At 43.5% G+C, this 14,905-nt stretch overlaps 1 protein-coding gene across 1 annotated transcript in view; it reads right to left on the bottom strand.

The window, feature by feature from the left end:
* BPIFC (BPI fold containing family C) overlaps positions 1–10,382 on the bottom strand; it is a 28,290-nt gene extending 17,908 nt beyond the window's left edge. The window contains exons 1-6 of the mRNA XM_025048775.1: positions 10,259–10,382; positions 8,298–8,418; positions 4,449–4,577; positions 3,124–3,279; positions 2,940–3,003; positions 854–914 (exon numbers count right to left, since the gene is read on the bottom strand). Of these exons, the coding sequence (XP_024904543.1) occupies positions 854–914; positions 2,940–3,003; positions 3,124–3,279; positions 4,449–4,577; positions 8,298–8,418; positions 10,259–10,382 (655 nt within the window). The remainder of the gene's footprint in view (positions 1–853; positions 915–2,939; positions 3,004–3,123; positions 3,280–4,448; positions 4,578–8,297; positions 8,419–10,258) is intronic.
* Positions 10,383–14,905: the final 4,523 nt, after the last annotated feature.

Genomic DNA, 14,905 nt, shown 5'->3' with positions numbered 1-14,905 from the left:
CTTCCTGCCACATTCCAGCACCGAGAGCAGCCCTGGGCCTATCACAGTGCTCAGAACACTGTCGGTGAATGAATGGGTGGAGTGCAAAGAGAGAGATACTTCCAAAGTATCATGTGAGTAAAGAGGAGGTGGAACTTTGGGGTGTGGGCATCAGGTAAGATTTCTTGCCAGAGATCATGCCTGAGCTGAGCCTTAAAAGATAAAGAAGAGTGAACAAGACAGGGGATGGCTGAGGTTAGGGAGCAGAAGGGACTGTATGTCTTACGGCTGACAAAAAAAAACAGGCACTCGATAAATATCTACTAAATGAAGAAATGGATGAAAGGGAGAGAAAGTTCTAGGCAGAGAGAACAACATGAGCCATGGCAAGGGGTGTGAAGGCAGGAGAAGCAGTTTGATCACGGAGCAGAGAAAGGTGTGAGGTGGAGCCCAGCACGGAGGGCGGGTCTCATAGTCCAGGCCAAGGCCTTTGGACTTGATCTTGAAGGCCATGAGGAGCCACTGATGGAGTCAGAACCAGGATAACCTGGTCCAGATGAGCACTAATCATTCTCAGGAGGATGGATTTAGTGCCAGAGCTGGGATTAGAGCTCAGGAGAGTTTAATTCTCTGACTTGCTTCTAGTCTCCTGAAACCACCCTCTCCTGCAGAGAAGTCGGTTAGCAGCAGAAAGGAGCAGGGCCTACACACAGGCCATGTCCTCCCACACCCCTTCCAGTGGGGCTAGTGTGCAGAGCACAAAGCAGACTGAAGGGTTGGAGCTGTACTGCCCTGAAAAGCAAGCAGACCTGGAGAGCACCAGAGTTCGCAGGGGGGAAGAGAACCTTCCCGAAGAGACGGTTCCTGGACTCACCCTCCAGCATGCTGAGGTTGGCATTCAGTGCTTCCACTTCACCTGTGATAATGGGACAGAGCTGGCCGTAAGGGGAATTAGAAGAAAAAAAAAAAGCAGTTATTATATTACAGTGGAAACCTCTATCTACGGGCCTCGGCCCTGCAAACGAAGGCCTACTGGTTAGGGGACATTCTCCCTTTGGTCATCATGACTTTCTCTTAAATAAGTTGATGCCTATGGGCCTCAAGTTATGTACGTATGGGTGGCGTGTCATTGAATGCTGACTACACTTCAGAGCAACTGGGACTACACCCAGTGAGCCCCATAAATGAGGCGAGACAGGACATGTGCCCCGGCGCATGCGAGGGCTGTCACACCTGAAGAACCTGCTGCCAGGAGGGCTGCGCCTTTCCTCTCCTCTGTCGGCAGCGACACGCCGCCGGGAGTAGTTAGAGCTGGGGCCTTTCCTTCCCCGTTGGGCTGGTTTGAGAGCCCATTACATCAGACATTTATTTACATCAGAACCCCTTTTGGAATTGGGAAATCTATCTTGAACCAGACTTGAGCACATCTTTAGGAAGATGGGAGAGCACCGGCGTCAACGGGCCTACTGTGTGCCAGGCACGCGCTAAGCGCTCAGTGTGGTGGTTACTAGCTCGGGAGCCTGGCTGCCTGGGTTGCATCTGTTGACAAGTTACCTGTACTCTCTGTCCTCGGTTTTCTCATCTGCAAAATGGGGATGATAATTGTATCTACCTCATGAGGTTGTGGTGAGTAGACATTGAGGTAATTCATGTAAAATTGCCCAGCTCATCATAAGCATTCAGTATATGTTAGCTGTTTTTGTTTTAACTCCATTTCTTCTTTACTACAGCTCTGGGAGGTAGGCACCACTATGCCCTTTTTACGGACGGGAAAGTGAGTTGCCAGGAGTTACACCATCGGGATCTGAAATCTCGTCTGACACAGCTAGACAGCTGTGGTCTGGACATCCTTTTTATTTTCTAGTGGTGCGGAGGGAATCCTAGAGGCACAGCGCCTATGATTTCTAAGTCACATATAATCTCTGGGCAAACTTAAATGTTGGTTCCCTGTCAGAGGCTGAAGAACCACGCCTCTTTTTGAATAAAGGGATGATCAAGTGTGAGGTCCTTAAAGGCGGCAGCACTATTTCCCAGTCACTCTTTAATATGAACATCACCGGCACTCAGTACCTGTCAGGTAAGGATGGAGAAGGACCGGGAAGCCTCAGAGTCCCTTGACCAGCCGGGCCGCCTCACTGGTCAAGCTGCTTAGTGTTTTAGCGTGTTGATTTCCTACTGCCTGCCAAGCACTGAGCTGAGCACGAGGGAGATGGAGACGGCCAGACACCGTCCTTGCCCCTTTTCCGGAAAGGAGTCTCCCTTCTTTTCCAGTTCCTTTTATCCCTCTCCTTGTCTCTACATAAAATATGGGTAAAGGGTTCAGGGAAGGTATGGTCAGGTTTGGGAAAAGGGCACATAGCCAATTCCATCTTCCTGATTTCCGAAACATTGACTTCTGGAATCTAGCTACTTGTAGCTTTGGAAACCATCTTCATTTATGCTGTTTCTATCGGCTAGAAATATCCTTTCTTCTGTCCCATTTCGTATCTATCCAAATCCTACCTATACTTCAAGGCTCAGTTCAAGTCCCGCATCCTCCCAGGATACTTCTAGGGTTTGTTTATTTAATTTTTCCATTTCTCTGAACCCCTTCAATTCAATCTAACGATCATGTAAATATATACTAAATTCAAGTACTCATTCAGTTATCGTTTCACAAGCCTGAGTTTGATTTTCCTAAAAAGATGGTAAATTTATTACTTATGCATGTATCCAACAGACCCTAACCTAGTGCTGGACACACTGTAGGTACACAATAAATAAATTCTTGTTGACCGTCTACCCTGTGGCAAGAACTGAGGGAGGGAAAGCTGTAGGATGATGTGTGCGAAAGCTCCTTGGGTGATGCCTAACTCACAGTAGGTGTTCAATAAAGGCTTCCTGGCTAAGAATTAATTAGAGCATGGGAGAACTCCTGCTGATGGCGTTTTACTGTAGCTGTGTAACCTCTAAAGACTTACCATTTCATTTAAGTTCTTTAAAATGGGTTTCTCCATAGGCTCAGCAAAGGAGTTATACAGGACACTAGGGGGGAAAAAAAGGACACACTCAGGCACCACACCTGCCGGTTATAAACCTCATGAGGGCACTGCCAGAGAACATAGCCCCCAACTAGCCACGGCCCAGCACAATGCTCCCGCTCACCTCAGTTCTCCAGAAAAAGAGACGTGGGCATGGCTCACTTGGGCGTAGCAGTCTTGCAGCTTCAGAATTGGGTGACCAAAGTCATTTCGGGCCAGGATAAGGATACCCGTGAAGTAGACCCCGGAGAGAAACAGATCAGCTCCTCCTGTGTCTTGGCTGTTGAGAAAAAAAACATACAGAGTTACCCAGGCCTTGGCAGGGGTGGAAAGGGTTTGGTTCTCTGATTAGCCACAGACTCTGAGCTCCTAGAAGGCAGAAACTTTGTCACTTCTGGACTCCTGGAAGGCTCCAGGAGCCTACAACAGGTAGGAGCAGGGTAGGTGCTGAATGAATATTTATTGAACAAATGAAGTAATGAATATGTGAATGGTGACAGCTTTGGGGACCTTGCAGTTACTTCATCCTGAGTGCTCTGGCCCCTGTAGTGGCTGAGCATGTACTGAGCATCATTCATATACAGTGCATATTTGGAATGAGAACATAGCGGGTAAAGTTGGCCACACACGTAGATGTAGCCTATGAACTCCTTGAGGGAATGGAGTGTGTGTTATGCACGTCCATGTCCCCATGATTTAGCTTGTGGCCTGATACAAAATAAGCACTCAATATATGGCTGACAAGTCAGTGGAGACATGAATGGATACATGGGTCTCTGCTACTTATAGGAGAATATGTCATTTCTCTCCAGTCTACAAGAGTTCTTGGAGTTCTTGAGATGGGGATAAATGGTAAACTGTAGGCACTCAATAAATGATTGTTGACTGGCCAAGTGGATTAATAAATGTGTTTTTCTGGGGCACTAACCAAGGCAGACCTAAACATTACACCCAAGACAGTGACTTGCACATAGTGGGTGGTTTGCAATCATGCCTTGAATTTGACCCCTCCTTTCTAAAGGAGGGTGCAAAGGCCTTTTGGTAGAGAAGAATTGGGTTCAAGCTATTATCCCTTCAACTTCCTTGGGAGGCAGGAAGGCTTCGTTTCCCACCAGGTGCCCCCACAGATGGGGAAGTGTGTTCAATGACTGGCCAAGGTCGTACAGTGACTCACTGGGGGGTCTCAAATGTTGAACACATGTCCATTTCTCCAACAGTCAGGGACTTCAAGCTCTTAGGAAATCGTAAAGGACATTTTGATCAGTTTTCAGTGCCCCCGGCCACTGGCAGAGACATTGTGATTTAAATATTTCCTGGGAAAATGCTCTTGAGAAAGATCGTTAATGATTAAGGAAAGGAGCCTAACATCAAAAACATCAGCGAATTTATACACTTTGGATTTGCAGGCTGTTTCCCCCGAACAGCCGCAGACTTCAGTGGAATACTCACAAAAGTGGGGACTTGACTGCCCAGTGTGTGCTGACGTTGGCTGTGCCGTGGTTGGTCAGTGCCTTGATCCCTACCCCGGGCACAAAAGCTAACGAAGTATTTGGAAACGAAAAGGCATGGATTTTTATGCTGTAAAACAAGAAATAGGGGGATTAGTGCAACTCCTCTCTAACACACCTCTAAGTAAGGCAAAACCGGAAATGAAGTTTTAGAAGGCCAGCCTGGCAATTGTGAATTCCTACGGAGCAAGGCACCTCAGGTCTGCAGGGCTGCCTCTGGGCGCTGCCTTCTAATTCCCCTCCTTTCCTTGGCAGGAGGTCCCTAGTATGTCATTGAGGGGCAGAAATGAGCAAGTTTAGAAACAAATTTGCAAATAATCAATCTACCTCTTTAGTTTCTTTAAAGACAAAAGAAGTACATTTGCCATCATTATCATTTCCTTCAGCTGTTTCAGTGTTTCTAAATGGGGAGACATTAGTATTAGTATTTTGAATGGGACACTATTTTTTGTAGAGGACTGTTAACACATATTACAAGATATTTGGCATATGTGTCAACAAAAAGCCAGTAGTGCCCCTCTCCCCAAATAAAAAGGGTGTCTTCTTCCTCTCCCCAAATGCCCTTTATGTGAAAAGTATCTTCCTTAGTTGAGAAACTTATTTTATTTAGAGCGTTAACTTCCCCTAGAATTCTCTGAGATGTCAAATAGGTAACTAGGAGTCAGCGGGTTACATGTAATCTACATAGGTATATGGCCACATGCATTATGACAAGTTATTATCATGAACATTGACTGAGTGAGATTACTCGCTGTCAGGCACTGTGTAAGCACTTGACATATATTAGCTCATTTTAACTCTCCCGATAATCCTAGGAGGCAGTTGTTGTTTTTGCCCACTGCAATTCAGAGATGAGAAGGCAAGAAACTTGGCTGAAGTCATTTTTAAGTAGTAGAACCAGATCTGTCTTCAGACTGGTCTGAACCATTAGGCTGTGCCACTTCATTATTGTGCAAAGGACACTCGACCTGGAGCCAAGTTTTGTGCTAGCTGTACAACCTTGGGTAAGACACTTAACCTTTTTCAGTTTATCACTCAGAGGAAGTGTTACTCATGGGTAGGTTGGGAAAACAGAATGGGATCATCTGCATGTAATTGTTGTATAGGAGAAAGGCATCGAACTAAGATTAGGAAAACATAAATGTGACAGCTAATAAAAAATAATTATTTGCTATCTCCTCTTGCATCCTTTCTTATTTGTTCTCTGTCATACATCCTAAGTCCCACTGAGGGAAGAGGATATCTTGGATATGTTTTCATGATACATATAGGTCTAACCCATTCTTTGTAACTGCCATAGAGTATTTCAAGCTGTGGGTGTACTATTAAAAAAAATAATAATTCCTTTGTTGGTATTCCCCAACAAAGATTGTTTCTAGTGTTTCTGTATTATAAACAATGCCACAGCCACAGTGAATATCTTCATACATGCAGTTTATGGACATGTTTCTCGAGGGAGGATGCTGAGAAGTGGGATTGTTGGGTCAAAGGGCATGCATGCATAATTAAAAAAAGATCCTTGTAAATCATTTCCTAAAGTAGCACTGTCTTATAGAAATATGATGTGAGTCACTTATATAATCTAAAATTTTCTAATAATCACAGTAAAAAAAGGAAAAGAAATAGGTGAGAGTAATTTTACTATTTTTAACTTCATCCAATATAGCTAAAATATTACCATTTCAACATATAAGCAATATTACCATTTCAACATATAATCAATATAAAAATTATTAATGAAATATTCTATTTTCCTTTTTCCAAAATAAGTCTTCAAAATATGGTATGTAATTTACAATCATGATTTATTAGCAAGTATTACTAATTAGCATGTATTACTAATACATGTAAAGTGCTTACCACATGATTCAATCACTCAATTTTCACCAGAAATACTTGACCAGTATTTAGATTTGATAAAATTTTCAGTTGAAAAAGTAAACTTACATACTTGAATTGTTCCAAGCATACTTAAAAGTTTTTCAATAACTGAAATATCAGTTTCCAAATTAAAATTTAATTTAAAATTAAGTCATATTTCAAATGCTCAACAGCCACATGTAGCTAGCAGCTACTGTTTGTGCAGAACAGAGCATGTGCCAAGAACTTTCTCTAGATCACTAGCCCCCCAACCTCCGCAAAAAAACTCTCGGTTTTATAGAATGTTATCCTTGACAATGGAGAAATTGTTACTCCAAAGGGATAGAGTAGCAAGGAATTCTCACTGGATCTATAGCGCACTGGGACAAACTGTAAATCACAGAGAATTCATTATAAAAGCTTGACTCTCCACTAGTCTTTAGGACTGAGCTCAGGATGGACATAGATATTCTCTCCTTACACTTCCTCTGGGGCTCTTGTTGGCAGAGGTTGCCACTTGCTGTCTGACCATCTATTTCCCTTCTTTCTCAGCAATTGTTTGAGATGACAAAGTTGTCTGGTTGGAAAAGAATTTCCCAGTATCCTTTGCTAATAAATGTGGCCTTATGACTAAGTTCTGCCCATTACTTTATAGGCAGAATATTATTTGAGTAGCACTTCAGGAAACATAAAAAAAACTCACTGATGAGGAGACTAACACAGCTTATAAGAGCCCTTTTACCCTTGCTTCTTCTTCCTTCCAGGGGCCTGAAACATGATTTTGATGGCCGAGCTATAGTGGCCATATTGGACCTTGAGACAACCTTGAGAATAGATGCCAGAGCTAAGGATGGTGGTACAGAAAAATAGAAGACTGGGTGCTGGAATCATGGGGCTTCCATAGAATCCCCCACTGTTTCCGTTGAGCTTCTTATTTGTGAGATAAAAATGAATCCCTATTACATACAAGCCACTGTGATTTTCTGCTATGTTCAACTGAACATTATTCCTAATTAATACAGTCTCAGAAACTCTGGGCTGGGTGAAACAAGGATCTGAATCAATGTGGCAATTCCATTGTTTTGACAATAATGTCTTTATGGCATCATTATGGATACCAGCTAACATCAGTACAGCAGTTTTAGTTTCATAAAGTATCTTTGCATTTGTTACATCACCTGACTTTTACTATTTACTGATTTTGATTTCATGACTGTAACATGGTAGAAAAGATTATAGCTGCCACCAGAATTCTTCTTAGGAAGAGATGTTTGTTGGTTGGAAAATTACTTTGAAAAACATTTAGAGCGTAAAGGAAGACTCTTTGGTACCCTGGAGTGGGTGGAACTGCTTTGCGTGAGACCAGGGAAAGAAACTTCTGCTACTCCAGAGGAGGGAAGGTCTAGAGAGCAAGAGGGCAGAAGCCCATGTGCCCGGTGACCTCGGAAATCTTGACGAAACTTTAGCGAAATAAGAGAAGGCTTGATGAAAGGAGATTCATTTTTGAGACTGTGGTCAAATTCTGCATCTAGGTTTATAGGGGTGAGGGTAGCACTGGAATGAAGAAGAATTTCCTTTAGAATTCAAGAGACAGAGTGGCCCCAGTGGACAACTGTGTGGAATTAGAATTCTTTCTTTAGGAAAGAGGCAAGGGCACAAGGGCACTGAGACTCTGAGCAGATTCGCCAGGTGCACACAACTGGTGTGCAGCAGAGATACGACCTGGACCCAGGTGTTCTGGCTCAAATGCCACACTCATTGTCAACGTCATGACCTCTTTGGCTATTTATCTGATAAGCCTCTCACCAAAGGTTGGTTAACTTCTACTCTGCAGGTCCTGATGTTACTCCAGAACAGGCAGTGGCATAGTCACAATCTTGAAAGTTTAAAGATTAATTTCATGGCTAACAATGTCCTTCCTTTTACTTACTTTGAAAAATTGTAGTTCACATAATCAATCTTCAGAAATTCAAGAGATTCAGAACCTTTTAAATCTGGGATGTTTCTTTCCTTGGCCATTTGCTCAATCATCTCTATCCCAGCTTGAACGCCTGTGAAGGAACCAAAGAAAGTGTTTATTGATAATAACAAAGATGGTAGTGGAGTAATATTAAATATACCAGTGAAATTTATTGAGTAAGGCATGGTCTTAGATACTTAGAAAACAGCAATCCTACAAAGTGAGTATTATTTGTCCCTGCTTTACAGATGAAAACATTGGTCCTTAGAGGGGCTAATGAAATTGTTCAGTACCCCAGAGCTAACAGCATTAGAGATTTTCATTATGTGGCCAGGGACAAAGCATATTATCACATAGGACAGTGTGATAGGAAAAGTGCAAAATATTATCACTATCGACATTTTACAGATGAGGAAACTGAGACTCAAACAGGTGGATCCTCACCTAAGTCACTTAGCAAAGAACTGAGGAATTCAATAGTAGAATCTGGGCAGTTTGGCTCTAGAATCCATGTCTTATTATAGCCAGTTCCAGAAAGTAATTCCACATTCGCCTTCCTGTCCCCACCCTCAGATTCTTTAAGCCTAGGAATTTTTGGCCTGGGATCCATGGAACTTTGGGAACTCTTGAACCCTCTGAAATTCTAATAAAAGATTGTGAGTGGGTTGTACCTGATTTTTCAGGGGAGAGGCTCTACATTTTCATCAGATTCTCAAAGGATCCTACGACTCCAAAAAGGTTAGAAACCACTGCTGTTTATTAAGGAATAGACCTGTCTTGATCTGGTAGAAGCACAGAACACATTAGTCTCTGAGTTCAGGGAGAAGAAGAGCCCCTTGCCACATGAAAGGGCCTGAGAAAAGTTACTTACATAGTAACGAAGAGTGATCTTTTCATTTTAACCTCCTCAAGGAGGAGACTTTGCCTTTACCCCTCCCTTTGCAGCTTAAGCTCATTTCCATTTATTCTACCCTTGTTCGAGATAAAGAAGAACAGATTTTATCCTTTATGATACCATGAGGAAAATTGCAACATGGGAATAGAAAGACAGAACATAAAGGATGTAGAGCTGGAACTGAAGGCACTACCCGAGGGCTAAGGCTGGAATTCTGACATTGTCACGTACTAGCTTGTGTGACCTTGCAAGTTGTAAAATCTCTTGGTCCCTCTTTTTATCTGTAACATGAGACATTAGTGAATGTCAACCTATATTCAGCTAATCTTAGGCCAAAATTTACAGGAGAAAAATGGGTCCATATACTTTGGTTTTTCACCTTTCTTCTACATAATCTGCCCTCACCCCAATATAGCCCAAAGAAAATCTCAGTCCGATATTTAGAGGTATTTATAAATACCTCTAAAGGGGTTGTTCTTAACCTTCCGGCATCTCAGACTCTTTTGTGCATCTAAGAAATGTAGGAAACCTCTCCGAAGAAAAACGCACAATCATCATCCCCGTTCAATTTTGCATACAATTTTAGGGGACTCTTAAGTTCCTTTTGAAATCAAGCCGCTTCTGAAACTCTAAGATATTGCTTTTACTTCAAATTCTTCTATCTTATAATGCATTCTCCCTTAGAGCTCCGAAATGTTTATTGTGTATGCATGTATGTGGGGTTCAGGGGTGGGGAGAGAGAGACAGAGAGAGAGACAGAGAGACGGAGAGACAGAGAGAGAGAGAGAGAGAGAGAGAGAGAGAGAGAGAGAGAATATGAATCTGTGGCTGTGTTTGGATATGCCTACCATCAAGGTGATTGTTTTTAGGCAATACTTTTTCCCAGCCATCTTATCAGCTTCTGCATAAAGGACTTGATCACCACTCAGTAGAGCTTGTCTACGAGTCATAATACAGCTCAGTATGAGCTTTGGGTTTGGCGCACAGACTCCATCTATAAAGGCTACAGCCTGACTTCTAAAAGTATCCAACTCACCATAGTCCAGAGCCCGTTGAGTAGCCCTCGCCTTGATTCCAGGGTAAATGGTATGAGCAGATGAGAAGTAGAAATTCCACAGGAGGAAATATCCCCAGAGAACTTGGACCATCTTCGTATGCATCTGCAATTAACCAACATTTATTGTCCCTGATTATTCTTGACTATTTCATTGGTCAATTCTATCCAGCATTTCTAGGCTTTCTCATTTTCACTGCTGACTTCTAGAACTTACTCACTCCGTTCATCCATCCTTCCTTCCTTCCAACCATCCTTCCTTCCTTCCAACCTTCCTTCCTTCCTTCCAACCATCCTAATTTCTTTTTCCTCTTCCATCCTTTCCTTCCTTCCTTCCTTCCTTCCTTCCTTCCTTCCTTACTTCCTTCCTTCCTTCCTTCCTTCCTTCCTTCCTTCTTTCTACTTATTGAACACACCAGAGCATGTTCTAGGTGCTGAGGATGTAGAGATAACCTATGTGTGGGCCCTGACCTCTGCTTCCCACAGACTAGTGGGTGATTCACATACACACAGATGATTATAACACAATACAGTGTGATGCAACACAATATAATACGAGACCCTTACAGTAAATGTAACGATTGGGATATGCCTTGGAAAGGATACTGGGATGGGGGTGAAAAATTCTTGATAGTTTTAGCACAAATAAGGCAGTAGTAGTTTAGAAAGGTGGCCTCAGTGGATGCAAGGTAATCACCCTCATGCAAAAAGATGCTCCATGGCTCCCTTTTGCCCACAGGACAGGGTTTAAGCTCTTAGCATGGCAATCAAAGCCTTTCACAACTGGCTCCAAACTTCCAAGCTCCTAGCCTTCCTGTCCTTTACAGGTGGAAGTGTTCTGAGCAGCTGCACTGAGCTCAATTTGCTAGCTCTCTCACGAATGAGAGCTTTTTTGTTTAACCCTCCAATGTAAACACGCATATACGTACACATTCTCTGTCTGTCTCTTTCTTCCTTCTTCCCCCATTCCTTCCCTCTGCCTCTAGATCACATACCCACATTCTGTCTGGTGACTGCATCCTCCAGCTCCGATGTTCACTGAAAGCATCCCTCCCCATGTCATTTTGCACTGGGCTCATCTCTCTCCTCTGTGTGTCTGCTGCACTTTGTACAACACATAAGCATCCATCTGAGCATTTGAAACGCGTCGAACTTTCTGGCGGGCTCACCACTTCCACCACTATGTCTCCAACCATCACACCGCACCGGTACCATTCATGCGGATGTTTGCAATCACCTCCCTACTCGTCTCTCTGCTTCCCTTGCCTCTTTCTAACTATTCCCCACACCAAGCCAGTGTAAGACTTTTAAAACGAAAGTCAGATCTTGCCATCCCCCACCCTGTAAAGCCTTCCAGTGGTTCCCCGTCTTACTCGGCATAAAAGCCAAAGCCCTTCCACCAGCTGCAAGGCCCTGCCCTGCCCCAGACCTCTGCCTCCTCATTGATCTCCTTTCTTAACACACCTACCTAGCTCACCTGTTCCCAGCCTCACTGGCTGACTTGATTAAGCAGCCTGTATCACCGGGTCTTTGCACCTGTTGTTCCCTCTGCCTGACACAATCATCCTCCAGATAATCACATGGTTAGGACTTTCACTTTCTTCAGTGATCTCAAATGTCACCTTAGTGAAGCCTTTCCTAACCATTCTATACCAAACAAGGACCCCTTATCCCATTATCCTGATATTCCCTATGCCTTCCCTTGCTTTATTTTTCTCCAAGATACTTGTTATCATGTTAATAGGCTATCGTTACTTATTTATTGTCTGTCTCTCCTACTGGGATTTTTAGGCTTCATGGGGAAGGATTTCATTACTTCAGCACCTTGAATAGCAACTGGCACACAGTAGGCAATGGGTAAATACTGATTGATTGAATGAATGAATGAATGAATGAATGAACATCTCTTCCTTGAGACTATGAAGTAGGCCAGGTTTGCCTTTTGAGTTCCCACAGCACTCAGGGCAGTCCTTGATCTAAATATTTACCATCCTGGATTGTGATTGTCTTTCCTTATCTGTTTCTTCATCACAGGCACTGTGTCTTACTTTTATATTTCTAAAGTCTAGTATAATGCCTGGCACATAGTAGATACACAAAAAATCTTAATTACATGAAACAAAACCTTTTCCAAGGAGAGGTGCCACATCTTCTTCACTGTTATATTGCTAGCGTTCAGCATATATTAAGTGTTAAATATATACTTGTTGAATTAATGGACTCGATGAATTAATGCCACCCCATTTTCTTGATGAATGAAGCACGGGTACCAACAGCAACAGTGACACGAGTTTCTTTTAATGACAGCTCAGTGAATAATACATTCACAGATCTTATTTATAGTTCTGGGAGTTTACAGTCTGGGTAAGCTGTCATTGCTGCATTCGTACATGCCAAAGACCCATAGGTGATAGATACCCACTGAGTTAACACACAAACGTGAAACAAATCAGAGAAGCATTTGTGGGGGTGGTCAAGGAAGAGGAAATGGTGGGAGCAGAAGGAGGGGTGGGGGAGGGAAGGCTTCAGATAGGGGCTAGTGTTCAAGAGCAATCTGGATGGAAGAAAAAAAGTCATTGTAAGGGAGGGTGTGGGGTGCTTGGTTAAAAGAAGCAACAAGTTTAATAAAGGGAGTTGCGTGGGCTTACGGGTAAGGCCATAGAGGTGGGAATGGGGTGACGCAGACAAAGGGGTGTCCCAGAGGATTTATTTAAAAGGAATAGAGCAGCCTGACCAGGAAAAGAAGTGTTTGAGCAGGGCTGTTGTGTTCTCCCTTGGGCTTTTGTGTGAAATGGGAAAAGGTGGTCCCGGTATGAAGTTAAAGCCAGCGGAAAGTGTTTTAGGAGAAGCTCACACCAGTGGATCCAGCTCGGTGGGAAAAGCAAGGGCTGCCCCATTCACCCCTGGGCTGGCATTTTGTCTAGTACACGAACTTCCCGGCTCATACAGCGGACCTAAGCTCAGATTAGTGAATGCTCATGTGGATGTTTTGCTGGAGGGCCGTGAGGTTGAGAACGAGGGTCTCCACCTGTCTACTCTGTACTGCATAAGTCCACCTTCAGGTGTGAGTAGAGGCTGGCTCAGTCATCCTGCTTACATTTCTCCTCTGATCTCCCAGGAGCCCTCTCTGCATACCCCACTGCCCAGACAAACAAACTCCTGGCTCCTAGACACATGCCATGTTTCCTGCCCACTGCCTGTGCTTACGCCATTCCCCTTCACCTAGACCTGCAGAAATACTGCATCTTTAAGGTCCATTTAAACACCGTCTTCTTTCTGAAGCCATTTCTGACATCTGTAAGCTAATCTCATTTCTTTCTGAACCCTCAGTCAAAATATATATTTATTCATGTGTATACGTTTATTTTCTTGCTTATTGTCTGTCCCTCCTCCCAGAATTTAAGCACTAGGAGGGCACAGACCTCACTGAATTTGGCGGTCCTAGAGTTTGGTTCAGTGTCTTGGACACAGTGAGTGATTGATAAGTGTTGGTAGAATGAATCAATGAATCACAAATGTAGGAATAGCTCTTACCTCACTTTGGCTATTTGCAGAGGTGATTAAAAAAGCATCTAAACACTAGGAGAGCACACACGCCTCTCAGAACAGTTGTTGGCCATAGTCCTGGAGCAAAGTCAGGGAGGTTACGTACTGGATCGTGGGGAGGACAGAAGTCTAGGAGGAGTGGCCAGTGTGGCTGGAGTACCGGGAGTGGGGTGAAGGCTCAGGGTAGTGACTATTCACTATGAATATTTAGGTATTTTCATATTTCAACACTGCTATGGCCCTATGCATTCAGTGTGATGTTTCAGTCCTATGGAGTTGGTTTGAGTTACACAGGGCAATATCCAGAAAGAACCTGGGCAGCGGTGATGGGGGTGGGGCTATGGAGGGGTGACTTGAGGATGCTCAGGGTGCAGAGGACACTAGGAGAAGCACAGAGGAATGGGAGCGAGAGCCAAGGCAAAGGGACTTGGCTAGGAGAGGAGGGTCTCCGGCCAAGCAATGAGTGATCTGAGGGTTGGAGGAAATTTGAGGAGTGAGATAAGCCAGTGTGAACTCTTCCGCATTCTGTGAGGCAGGGTGATATTAACAACACTGTATACTCAGAATGGATGCAGGAACTAGGTCCCGTTGAGATCTGTGCCAGGCCTTCCTTAATTGACCTGGGGGGTGGTCAAGGGGTCCTATACAGGGGGATAGCAGAGACTCTGGGAGAGAGGGCAACAGGTTGGTGGCTATTCACCAACTGGTAAAAAGGTATTTCCACATTTTAACAAATGATGAGGCCGTACTAATGTGTAGTCATGCTGTTATCTGAAGGCAAATAATTGTAAATGGATGTGTCATGCCAAGGCAGGATTTTTCAAAAGAGGAAAACATTTTCACAGCAGTGGAAAGCAACAGGAGAGAAGGGTAGAGCAAAAAATTTATACCTATTAGAGTGTGTGTATGCAAATTAAGGTAGAAATGATCTCTGCCTGGCACATAGTAGGACCTCAATAAATATTTGCTAACTGACCAACAGACTAGCTTACAAGATCCTGGTTAACTAAGAAAGGTTCTAGAACAAGGTTAAAAAATGAGAAAATCAAACTAGCATACAAATAGGTCTTCATTTCTACAGTG

The sequence above is a fragment of the Pteropus alecto genome, unplaced genomic scaffold (assembly GCF_000325575.1).
Source record: "Pteropus alecto unplaced genomic scaffold, ASM32557v1 scaffold94, whole genome shotgun sequence".
NCBI classification, from domain to species: Eukaryota; Metazoa; Chordata; class Mammalia; order Chiroptera; family Pteropodidae; genus Pteropus; species Pteropus alecto.
The sequence above is the reverse complement of the archived record's forward strand: the minus strand, read 5'-3'. Positions and strand labels throughout refer to the sequence as shown.